General features: G+C 44.4%; 2 protein-coding genes across 2 annotated transcripts in view; both read left to right on the top strand.

Annotated features, from left to right (window-relative positions):
• smoc1 (SPARC related modular calcium binding 1) overlaps positions 1-3317 on the top strand; it is a 37840-nt gene extending 34523 nt beyond the window's left edge. The window contains exons 12-14 of the mRNA XM_037695507.1: positions 536-780; positions 1079-1132; positions 3114-3317. Of these exons, the coding sequence (XP_037551435.1) occupies positions 536-780; positions 1079-1132; positions 3114-3130 (316 nt within the window). The 3' untranslated portion in view covers positions 3131-3317. The remainder of the gene's footprint in view (positions 1-535; positions 781-1078; positions 1133-3113) is intronic.
• Positions 3318-11786: 8469 nt separating this feature from the next.
• LOC119427880 (4F2 cell-surface antigen heavy chain) overlaps positions 11787-12340 on the top strand; it is a 7641-nt gene continuing 7087 nt past the window's right edge. Inside the window, exon 1 of the mRNA XM_037695540.1 lies at positions 11787-12185. Within this exon, the coding sequence (XP_037551468.1) occupies positions 11878-12185 (308 nt within the window). The 5' untranslated portion in view covers positions 11787-11877. The remainder of the gene's footprint in view (positions 12186-12340) is intronic.

The following is a 12340-nucleotide window of genomic DNA, read 5'->3' as shown; positions in this document are numbered from 1 at the left end:
TTAATTATCTGGATTATTGAGCATGCATCAGGTTAATAGCATCTTAACTTTTGGTACAGGTCCGCTGCACGACGTCGACAAACTTTACACAAAACTGTGGGAAAACAGTGGAGATCAGTGGAATTTGGATGAAGTCCATGAGAAAACCTCTACAGCTCAGACACATCACTGTAAGAAGATAATTCAACGTTTAAACGGGTCACAGGAAGTTGGACTACATGACTGAACTGCTCTTTGGACACCTTGGACAGTTTAAGATCGTTACAGGTTGTTCCACCGACGGTTGACGATGCCCCACTAACTTCCGAGCAGCAGCTGCATATTTGATTCCCCTCAACATTTACTCAAATGTTCTGGTTCTGAATGCTTCGAACCTGTCGTTCTACTAGATGACCTGAAGCTCTGACTCTTACAGTTCGTTTATAATTACAGAGCTTACTTTAACCTGCATCTTTGAGGAGCTGGCACTGGATATTCCCAGAGGTACAGTTTGGTGTTGATGCCATGATGTTTCCTGTCCTCTGCCTCTCTCCAGGTTTGTTGAGCCCGACCCCAGTCACACTCTGGAGGAAAGAGTGGTCCACTGGTACTTTGCCCAGCTGGATAACAACGGTAGCCATGACATCAACAAGAAAGAGCTGAAGCCTTTCAAAAGGTACTTGAAGAAGAAAGCCAAACCCAAAAAATGTGCCCGCAAGTTCATCGACTACTGTGACCTGAGCAGGGATCGAGCCGTTTCCCTGCAGGAGCTGAAGGGCTGCCTCGGAGTCGGCAAAGAAGGTGAGAGGGGACAACTGGCCATATTAACTTCTGAATAAAACAAATTTATAATTATGTTATATTTAAAAGTTAATAGCAAATGGGTGTTGGCACCGAAAGACTAGAGCTGGACGCCAGCCTTTATACGAGAAGCAGCTATGAATGGATTTGGGGCGTGGCACCTGATTTTATGCATTAGTAACTATTTCATGTTTTTTTCAGACTGTGCATAATATTCACAAACTTAAAAACAGCATACTCTAAAACTAAGTTATACACCTCTAAAATTTTAACAATTGTTGTTTTTCTCGTTTTGCAGGCAGCTCCGTATCAAGTAGCGTCCATGGGACAAGACAAGGACCAAACTTATTCAGTAAGAGAAACCAGTGCGCTCTCATTAGCTCTGTAGTTTCCTCCCTCCATTCCCAGGATGTAACGGTGGAAAAAAAACAAACTATTTGTAGACTTCGCCAGGAATAGCAGTTTATTAACACCAAAAGAATTAATTGCTAAATGAAAACATGAACAAAAAAACAAGTGGGTGATTTCTTTCCTCGTGCGAGCTTCCAAGGATTAAAAGAAGACCAGATGCTTCACAGTACAAACTTAAACGAGGAACAATTTTAAAGAAATGTGCTGCTGCCATCAAATCTAAAATGACTTATTTAGACCCCCTTCAAAGGCAGTGAAGTTCTTTCGGACCCTCTCTGTACTTCATCAGCATCCTCAAAGCAAAGATGGCGTCTGTGGTGCTCTTTCTTGGCATGAAACCATACCGCTGCTCACAGTCGACTCATCTAAGTCTAGCTTCCACAGCTCTCTCCCAGATCTTCATTGTGTGACTCATCAGCTTAATTCCCCTGTAGTTGCTACATCTCTATTCATCACTCTTGTTCTTAAAAATGGAAACCAGCACACTTCTCCATTCCTCAGGTATTTTCTCACCCTCCAATATGCCATTGAATATTTGAGTCAAAACCTCACTGCCATCTACAAAATATTTCCAAACCTCCACTAGTACGTCATCAGGTCCTACTGCTTTCCTCTTCATTTTATTTCAAAGCTTTCTGAACTTCACCCGCACTAATCTTTCCCACTCCTTGGCCCACAGTTTCTATGACCTCTACGCTTCTTTCTCTTTCATCCAGGAGCTCCTCAAAGTACTCCTTCCATCTTCCTTTCACTCTCCTCACTTGCTAGAAGATTACCAGCCCTTCTTTTAAGAAGCCTAACCTGCTGCACATACTTTCTAGCCTGATCTCTCTGTCTTCTCTTCGTAGTGTCACATCAATATCTTGTTTTTGACAGAGAGTTGTTTTATAAGCCTGAATTTTTACACAAAAGGGCCCTTGTTTGGTTAGCTATTGGATTCTTTCTCCATACTCTGTGCTCTATGACTGATGTCACAGCAGATACAGTTTTATAAAGTATTAGAAGGAACATCTCTTTAAAGCTGACTGGACTTCCCCTTTACGCCATGGAAATTCCTCAGGCTAATTGTTGTCGTCTGTATCAAAATGCATCCTAGAGCAAATGGCCCCTAAAGTTTTATTTTATGCTCATGCAGCGTAAAGCGTGCACCAAAGATCTACTCGCATGCAGGGCGAGCACAGATTTATTGGGTTCTGGACAGATCGGGATCCTGAACAGAAAGCTCAGCCGTAAATACTTCATGAGGCCACAGAAGCTGCAGAAGTGAAGTCAGCTGGACGTCTGATTCATTGCTGATCAGGATTAGTATATGCAAGAAGCACACCTTTACATTCCTACCATCACAAGTCGCAGTCAATCTCCTACGCGCACACACACATGCAGACAAAAGCACACGAGGGACCTCTGCTTCGCTTTGACAACCATCTGTAAGCAATCTAAGCTCTTTACTCATCTCCTTTTTCTTCCGGGGCTCTCCTTCGCTTTCTGTCCCCCCCCCCACACACACACACACACAGATGAATGGTGGTCTGCAACACTAAACTGGACTTCAGAAACTTTGATATTAATGTAAAGAGAGTGCATGTTTGAACTGTGCGTTCATGACGCTCAAACAGGTCATGTGTTCGATCAGCCAGAGACTTTTATGATTCAATAAAATGCACTACTTCAGGGCTATTCAACTGGTGGCCCGGGGGCCGAATCAGGTCTACCGATGAACTCGGTTTGGCGCACCAATGGGTTAGTTTTTAAATAAAACTATTTTAAACCATAAAACAAACAACAGCTGGATGTCCGGCCCCTGAGCACTTGGCTTTCTGTAACTGTGGCCCCCTGAGCAGTTTAGTTGAACAGTCTTGCACTACTTGGTTCTGATTTTTGATCTTTCTTTGTCCTTGTCCTCACTTGTCTCTCTGTCCCAGTAGGGCGTCTGGTGTGAGAGGAAAAGTGTCCAGATGATATCGGAGAACACCATGGGAGGGCACATCAAGATGGAGCACAAATAACAACAAAACCAGGAAAAAAATGAAAAGCGACACCAAAATATTTGCACTTTTTCCTTTCTATGACATTTTACTTGTTTTGACAAGTTTTTTTTTGTTAAAGTGTCTGACCCTTTCAGGATGGACAGTAGATCGGTTACGGCTCACCACTGGACAAGTATGTCTTTGTATCTGTATAAATCCCATTTGTTCAGTCTGCTGGTTCAATTTGTCCCTACTGACCACCAGAGGGCGGTGCTGAAAGCACTGAATGTTCCCATCGTGCATGCGCTGTTCAAGTACTAAACAGTACCAACAGAGTCACAGCTGTGACGTATCGGATGATCAGTCAGAGGCTACATAGCCTGACGTCATCCAAGATGCCGTTCCTCTTTTCTTCTCGCTTTAGGTTTGTTCTATTTCTGGGGTTACAATACGTAACCAAGGTTTTGCATGGCATCAACCTTTTGGATCTTGGATCATTTCATTGTCGTCAGACAACCCGTTGGCTGGAGTAGCGGTGTGTCGCCCTCCTAGGGGCTGCAACGGGTTGATCTTCGTTCAAGGTATTTCTGCTGGTTGTTGGGGATGACAGCGGTTGTGCCTCCTCTCCCAACTCATGGTGTCGGACTACTGTGTTGTGATGCACACACTGGTTACTATTGGAGCTTAGCTAACGGGTTAGCTTTAATTGGTGACTGGAACGTCTCACCTCCCAATTTCAGCCAACTTTCTGATGGGAGTTCTGGGTTGAGCTAACTGTGTTAGCCTTTCGTTTTTGTATTGGGTCTTAGTGACAGTAGCAGTAGTAATGGCAGCGTTTTCGCCCCTTCTCCCAGTTTTCTGCCTTTGTTGAGTCGCTGTGTGGCAACACAGAAAAAGATAGAAAAAATCGCTCCAAACACATAAATATACTGGAGCTGCTTGCCGTGCATTTGGCTTTCAGGCACTTTCTACCCCACCTGGAGGGGAAACATGTTTTAATTCGACCAGACAACACCTTTGTTGTCTACCACATCAACCGTCAAGGTGGCACCAGGTCAGTGCAGCTTTTGAAGGTGTCCAGAGATCTCCTGGAATGGGCCTCTCCTCGCCTGTCCACTCTGTGGGCGGTGTACTTACCAGGGCAGCACAACCAGGTCGCAGACTCTTTTCCGCCAGGTGCAAGCTTCAGGAGAGTGGTCCCTTCACAGCGCCGTAGTGCTCATGATCTGAGATCTGTTCACCACGGAGGAGTCGACTCATTGCCCTCTATGGTATTCCCTTACAGGATGCTTTGGCTCATCCTTGGCCAAGGGTCCTCCTATACGCTTTTCCACCCCTTTCTCAGATTTGGTCTACTCTTCAGAGGGTTCTCGAGGAGGGCCACAGGATGTTGCTGGTGGCTCCGTATTGGCCAGCACGGCCATGGTTCCCACTGCTATGGAGTCTGTGTCATGGCGTCCCATGGTGTCTTCCAACCAGGAAGGATTTGTTGTCTCAGTTGGGGAGACTGATATGGCACCCCAATCCCTAACATCTCCGGCGGCTCCTGTCAGACGCACCATTTTGAGCACCAGGGCATCATCTACTCATCAGGAAAATGAAAACAGGTGGTGGTAAATGGACTGTACATGGACTGTACTTGTATAGCGCCTTTCTATCTTATCGAGATACTCAAAGCGCTTTACACTACAATCTGTGTCCTCATTTACCCATTCATACAGCACTCTACTAGATCTCTACAAAGCTAATTGAACAAATCATTCTAAAGAGACTAATCAGAGCTTTATCACATTCAAACACCGATGGGACACACATCGGAGGCAACGACGGGTTCAGTGTCTTGCCCAGGGACACTTCGGCATGTGACTACTGGTGGATTCGAACCCCCAACTCTTGCAATGGAGGACGACTGCTCTAACCACTCAGCCACAGCCGCGGAGGTGGAGGCATACACTGGGGCTACTGCTGCTATGAGACCCTCAGAGCAGCTGTTCTTGTGTTATGGAGGCCCTAGGTTGGGTTGTCCTCTTTCCAAGCATTGTCTCTCCCACTGGATTGTGGATGTCCTCTGCCACGCCTACGCTGCAGGACGCTGCTCCTTGATGGTCAGCGTGAAGGCACACTGGAGCGTCTCCGCTTCCTGGGCAGCTTTGAGAGGGGTTCCACTGGAAGCGATATGCGCTGCTGCATCAAAGGCTTCCCCGAGCACGTTCACCAGGTTCTACAATGTCAACGTGGCCACCCCTCATCCTCTGGGCCAAGTTCTTCTGCAAGGGTCCTCTGGGCCTTCTCAGTGAGGTATGTGCTCAGGATTCATTGTGACATTGCTGGTATTAGTCATTCAGGGCTTTCAGCACCGCCCTCTGGCGGTCAGGAGGGATGAAATGGAATGAAAGTTACGTATGTAACTACGGTTCTATGAATCCCAGATGACCGCCAGAGCTTCTCTGTCACTCAGAATCCTTGCATTCTTCGAGAAGATTCTGTAGGAACAGCGCCTGGAATGACGTCGGGCTCTAAAGCCTCTGACTGATCATCCGATGTGTCACCGCTGTGACGTATTACTTCTTGAATGGCGGTGCGATGGGAACATTCAGTGCTTTCAGCCCCGCCCTCTGGCGGTCAGCCGGGATTCATAGAACCGTAGTCGCATACGTAACTTTCGTTTCATTTCGTCTCCATGTAACTCTCACAGACAGTTTGATGTGTTGTAAATATGTTAAACGTGTTAGAGACCCTGTTAGGAATACTGCAGCAGCTCCGAGACGAATCGGATCAGGTTTCACTTGACGAATCTGGAAGTCTTTACAGGTCTTTGACACTTAAAGTCCCTTTTGTGCCATCCAAAATGTATTTGTTGTCTGCACTAAATGTTTACATTTGAACAGGTCTGTAAACAAAACACAATAATTACAAACACATTTTAAAGCAAAAGGGGAATAAGAATTATTAAGACGTTTGTATAAAAAAGAATTCATGTGTAATTAATAAAGGTACTTTTACTAAATCACTGAGCAGCATGTGACGGTAAAAGATTTAATTTGGGTTTGTCTTTAAGAAAACAAAGGCTCAGATCACTGATTAAAGAAACACTGGAATGAAACACTGCGGCGCTGGGCAGGAGTCCTGGCAGCCATCTTGTAAGGAGTGATGTACGAGTCCAAAAACGGCCAGAAATAATCATTTTACTTAAATAAACGCAAAGTGAAAACAGACAAGTGTTCTGTAATGAGCTGCCCGACAAGTCCGATCAGAGTCACCGGAAGTGCTGCGATTATTGCAAACAGAACCGGAACAGAACCGGGCTTCAAGTACTGTACGTGTTTGATTACACCAACCAGAACTTTGCTTCCAGGTCTAATAACTTCGAAAGAGGAGGTAAATTTGGGGTGGAGGATATAAATAACGAACCACTTTTTATTACAATTTTATAAATTTTTTACATTCATTTTTAACTTTTGATTCTTTTAAGACGTGCAAGGTAAAAAATATGTGCACTGAAACGGATTTCCAATCTGAAAAGATCAAATTTTATTGATGAATATATAAATATTTAGTGTGAGGACAAACGTAGCACAAAAGTAAGGAACTGTATATTTAAGTTGATTATTTCTTTATGTCAACACTTCTGGGCAATAAATCATAAACTGTTGGAGGGCCTGTTTATTGTCCATCGCAGGGCGGAGACATTAGACATGCGCTCTGTCCATATCGTGTGCATGTTGAGTTGAAAAACAAGCGAGTTACCGACCTCCATTAAGTGTGCGGCTGCGTCTAGGCGTATGAAACGTCGTCCATCATCTTCTGAAGTCGGGTCTCGGGGGCAGCAGCTTGAGCAGGGAGGTCCAGACATTGGCCTCCTCTTCCTGCTCTTCTGGGAGGACTCCAAGGCGTTCCCAGACCAGCTGAGGGCGTAGTCTCTCCAGTGTCCTGGGTCTTCCTCTGGGTGTCCTCCCAGCTGAACATGCCTGAAGCACCTCCATAGGGAGGTGCTCGGGGGCATCCACCTCAACTGGCTCCTCTCGACGTGGAAAAGTCTCTGATTTCAGCTTTTTTTCACATTTCCACGTTTTTGTGCTCGTTTTTGCTTCTTTCTGATTTCTTATGCTAACATAAGCTTGTTCTACCTTTTCAGCTCATTTTAGCTGTTTTCAGATTAATTCAAGTTTTTCTTGGTAATTTCTGCTATTTTCAGCCAAATTACCTTCCTTCTGCTAATTTCAGCTTATTTCTGTTGGTTTCAGTTATTTCAGCTATTATTTAGCTGTTTTTCTGCTAATTCCACTTTTTTTGTTCATTTCAGCTCTTTGTGCTCTGGTAGTTTAAGCTTCTTTCTGACTTGTCAGCAATTTTCCGCAATTTTTTTTTATGTTGCTAATTTTAGGGTTTTTTTTAGCCAATTTCCTAATTTTTGTGATAATTTATGCTTATTTAATCCTAATTCAGCAAGTATGTATTTCTGCATTCTTCTGTTAATTTAGGCTTGTTCTTCCATTTCACCTACATACATTTCAGCTTTTTTTAAGTTAATTTTAGCTGTTTTTTTTAGCAATAAGCGTTCACACTGCATTTTTTCAGGAAATGCTGTTTCTCTAGTTTCCCTTGGGTTGAGCTCACGTCCAGCCCTGAAATGTGCACCTTGAGTTTGACGTGTTTATTTGATTTGTGCTGTGGGTATTTTACGTCTTCATCACTCCCACCTGTCAGAAACATCTGCAGCATCTGGGCGTTTCTAATTGAACCAAGAAGGAGAAAAGCACCTCGGCTGTCCTCGAGACCTGCGCCTCCTCTCCTGAATGCTCCTTTCAGTCCGGGTTGGAGCACAAAGTTCACGTGTGTCTGCTGAAGTGCTTCCAGATGTTGCAGGACCTGAGACGAGCTGCTGCTGAACGTCACTCTGACACCGAGGGGACGGTTCTGCTCCTCAGCCTCGGCAGCCTCATCAAACAGAACCCTGTCTGAAGAAACAACCACAGACACGTCTTCTATCTGAATAAAGTTGGTCTTCACGAGGCTCCACGTACATCCATGTGCGCTTACTGGACTTCTGGAGCAACGGTACTGGTCCAACTGAAACATGTTCGCCTCTCATGAACCCGTGGAGAAATCCAACAGCTGTGCCGCTCTCTTCACCTGAGTGTCCAAGACTGAACCGTAGGTCCGATATCATCGACCTTTGACCCACAGGTGGCCATCTGGTTCAAGTCCACTTAAGGACCATCCTCTGTTTGAACACTGAATGATCTATGAAGTGAGCTTGAGTTTCAGGTGCAACATGTCAGATCACTCATGAAGAAACATCAATGTTTTTTTTTTTTACAAAGACAAAACTTTCAAATGAAATTTGAAGAGAAACGGCTCCAACAGGTCGAGGTTTGGTCGACACCAGGTGGATCAGTGAATCCTGGATCCACACGAGACCTGGTCCAATGGTCCAAAACTTCTTGAGCACCTTCTGAAATTGAAGTGAGACACCAGCGGTCTCAACTAAACTCGTAAAAGTCACGATCAGGACCTGGTTTGTTGAGCACGAGCATCAATGTTTGTCAGAAGCGTAACAAAAGTAATTTTTAATTTCTTTAAGCTTTAGCTCGACCCGTGCTGTAAAAGATGATCATGAAAGCGAAGCAGGTTTTTTTTAACATCTTTTGAGAATCTGAACCAACTCTCGTCTCGATGAAACTGGAAGCAGCTGCAGTCCATCTGTCTGAACGGACACGTGTGGAAATTGACTTCTAGTGTGAAGTTCAAAGGCTTTTATAATGATGCCGCGTGCACGTGTGTGTGTGTTTCGTGTGGTTTAAAACGTCATTTAGCGCAGGAGCAGCATTTCAAACTGAATTCTGAACAACTCTTTAACCCAAAGTGATTTTAGTCCGACAGGATCTGAACTGCAAGAAGAATGAGCAACATCTGCACAAACTCATATTTCAGAACTGGTGAGGACCAGGAGCTGGGAGTTGGAGCGCCCCCCAGTGGCTGGCTGCAGGCTGGCAGGGGGGTCAAGGATATTGGTCATTAATGTGAACTGCCCATGAACCATGTGTTTGAGTGAGCAGCTGAACGAGGAGCTGCTTTGATGCTGCATGTGCAGCTCCAAGGTCGGCTCGAGTCTGGAGGAGCTGATGAACGTGTATTCTAAAAAACCACCGTGGCACACCGGCCAGTTGCAGATGTTTGCCACCGGGGCTTCAATGTAACATCTGTGTAAGCCTGTGTGAACTCTGCCCTCGCAAGTAAAATGGTTTTTAAAACATCTGTCTTCGTGTGCGACTCTTTAAGTAAGTAGATGATGAACGAATGTTTTTATCCAACACGGACCCCCACAGGTAAAACAAAGAGACGTAACAGCTTAAACCTCCGCTGCAGGTACTTCCCCAGGTTTGTTAGTTGATTCATACACTTCCTGCCCTGCTGCTGTACGTTCAAACAAACATCTGTCCAATCAGTTATTTTAAGAAAAGTCATGTTGCGCTGTGATTGACAGCTGGTGGTGATTCAGCCGTGATGTTGAAGCTTTCTGCTCTGCTGATCATTTGATGAACACCTAAAGCAGCTTTGGCCTCCGTGCACGGGTCTCAGAGTTGTATGAGCCACTACAATAATAATATTAAACTATTTAAAACTAATAAAATGCCAGAAAGCTGTGTGCTACAGATGTAGCAACAGAGGAGAAAAAGGGAAAACTCCTTCCACAAGTCAGTAGATTTGATTTTATTTAGCTCGATGTGATCTGACCAGAAATGAAGCTCACACGCACACACACACACACACACACACACATGTGAGTGGTTAAATTAGGGACTCGAGCAGTGATTTGTGGCTATAAGAGGCACAGCCTGCACATGCGCATAATCAGAGAGTGATCAGGAGGAAAAGACACCAGAGGAGTCAACGGAGCAGAGGTAAGTCACAAGTTTAATCTCTGTATGCCTAAAGCGTGTGGAAAAAGTGCCACAACTTCACGACACTTCTCCCTTTTCTCATGTCAAGTCCAAGAAGACCCGACGACAAAAGTTTAATTTACTGGTCGTCAAACTCATCCCAGTTCCAATAACGCACTGAATGGAAGACGACACACCGAACAGTCACGTGCCAGGGAGACGGAAAAGTGACATCCGCAACAACAAAATTAGAGAGTGTGAAGCAGAACAACTCAGGAACAAAGTTTCAGTCTGCCTCAGCACTGCTAAACCACCTTCCAACATCAGCTGAGAGGGACGCACTCACCACTCTCAGCAAGGAGTTATTTCTTTTAATGTTGATGATTATAACTGACAACTAATGAAAACTCCAAATTCAGTATCTCAGAAAATTGGAATATTACTTAAGACCAATTAAAAAAGGATCTTTAGAAATGTTGGCCAACTGAAAAGTATGAACATAAGTAAGAGCATGTGCAGCATCAGTACTTAGTTGTTGCTCCTGTTGTCTGGATTACTGCAGCAAAGCGTCGTGGCATGGAGTCCATCAGTCTGTGGCTCGGCTCAGGTGTTCTGATCTTCATCTCTTCTGAATTGTTGGGTCTGACGTATCACATCTTCCTCTTCACAATACCTCATAGATTTTCTATGGAGTTAAGATCAGGTGAGTTTGCTGGCCAATTAAGAGCAGGGATACCATGGTCCTTAAACCAGGTACTGGGAGCTTATGCACTGTGTGCAGGTGCCAAGAACTACTGGAAAATGAAATATGCATCTCCATAAAGTTGGTCAGCAGCAGGAAGTCTCTAAAACTTCCTGGTAGACGACTGCGTTGACCTTGGACCTCAGAAAACACAGTGGACCAACACCAGCAGATGACCTGGCACCAAACCATCACTGACTGGAAACTTGACACTGGACCTCAAGCAACGTGGATTCTGTGTCTCCTCTCTTCCTCCAGACTCTGGGACCTTGATGTCCAAAGGAACTGCAACATTTACTTTAATCAGAACAAAACTTGGACATGTCCTCTGCTGGTGTTGGTCCAATAACTGGAGGTAAAGTCTCTGTTGGAGGGTTTGTTGATATTTGGACTTCTGAGATTTTTTTTTTTTAAGGTGCTTCACAATTACTCAACAATTTAAGAAGAAATTAAATAAAATCAAGAATTAAAATAAGCAGACTGAAGACATTAACAAAATGTTTTACAAGAACTGTGTGTCAAATATTTATATTTAATTTATGAGACCTAAAGAACAGACCATAAAAAAAATCTAACATGGTTTATGTGAAATTGATTGTTTTTACTGCATTTTTTTATGTAATGTGAATTTAGATTTATTTATTTTTTTGTCTGATTTTGTCATCTGGTTGATTCCATTTGATTTTTCTAATTTGTGTAAAATTTTGTCAAAACCAAAACTTTAAGACAAGACTAAAATATTGAGGCTAAAAATACTCCCGTTTTATTATTTTAATGCATTTATTGTTTCTAAACGTCATTTGGAGCTTGAAAATAAATAAAACAAAAATAATAGTCCAGTTTATTTTATTTTGATTTTAGACTTTTATATAAAAAAAAATCTGAAATAATCATGAATCGGCTAAAATTGTTTATATTTCATGTTTTTTTTATGTGAATTTAATCAATTTATCGTTTAACTGATGATTTCCCTGCAAAGATGAGTTGAATTTGTCCGACAGTATTTGAACGCAGCATCGTGCAGCCGCCCGGCAGACCTGCAGGCAGACGTCACAGATCCTGGATCAGCGGAACTTCGAGTCCTGAAGCCGGTATGAACACGGAGGAGACCGAACTGGAGATGAAGGAACCCGAGAACCAAGTCTCGGACCTGAAAGACCCGAAGGATCCGGATCAGCAGGCCGCTGCGGACCCTGATGCTACGGAGGCCGACGTGAGTCAGGCAGACCTGGACCAGGAGGAGCAGGAGAAGCAGCCCATGACCGGAGCTCCGTGTGCTGGTGAACAGGAGGAGGAGAAGGAGAAGAACGGTTCAGTGAAGGTGAAGATCCTGGAGGAGACGGAGGAGAAGTTCACGGGCCTGAATAAGGAGGAGCTGCTGAGGGTGGCAGGAACCCCGGGGTGAGGACCAGACCACAATGATGCTAGACAGACAGACAGGAGGACAGACAGACAGGCAGGAGGACAGACCGACAGGAGGACAGGCCGACAGGAGGACAGACAGACAGGCAGACAGACAGACAGGAGGACAGACAGACAGGCAGGAGGACAGAGAC

This window comes from Nematolebias whitei, chromosome 21 (genome assembly GCF_014905685.2).
Source record: "Nematolebias whitei isolate Nwh7 chromosome 21, NemWhi1, whole genome shotgun sequence".
Classification (NCBI taxonomy): Eukaryota; Metazoa; Chordata; class Actinopteri; order Cyprinodontiformes; family Rivulidae; genus Nematolebias; species Nematolebias whitei.
The sequence above is the reverse complement of the archived record's forward strand: the minus strand, read 5'-3'. Positions and strand labels throughout refer to the sequence as shown.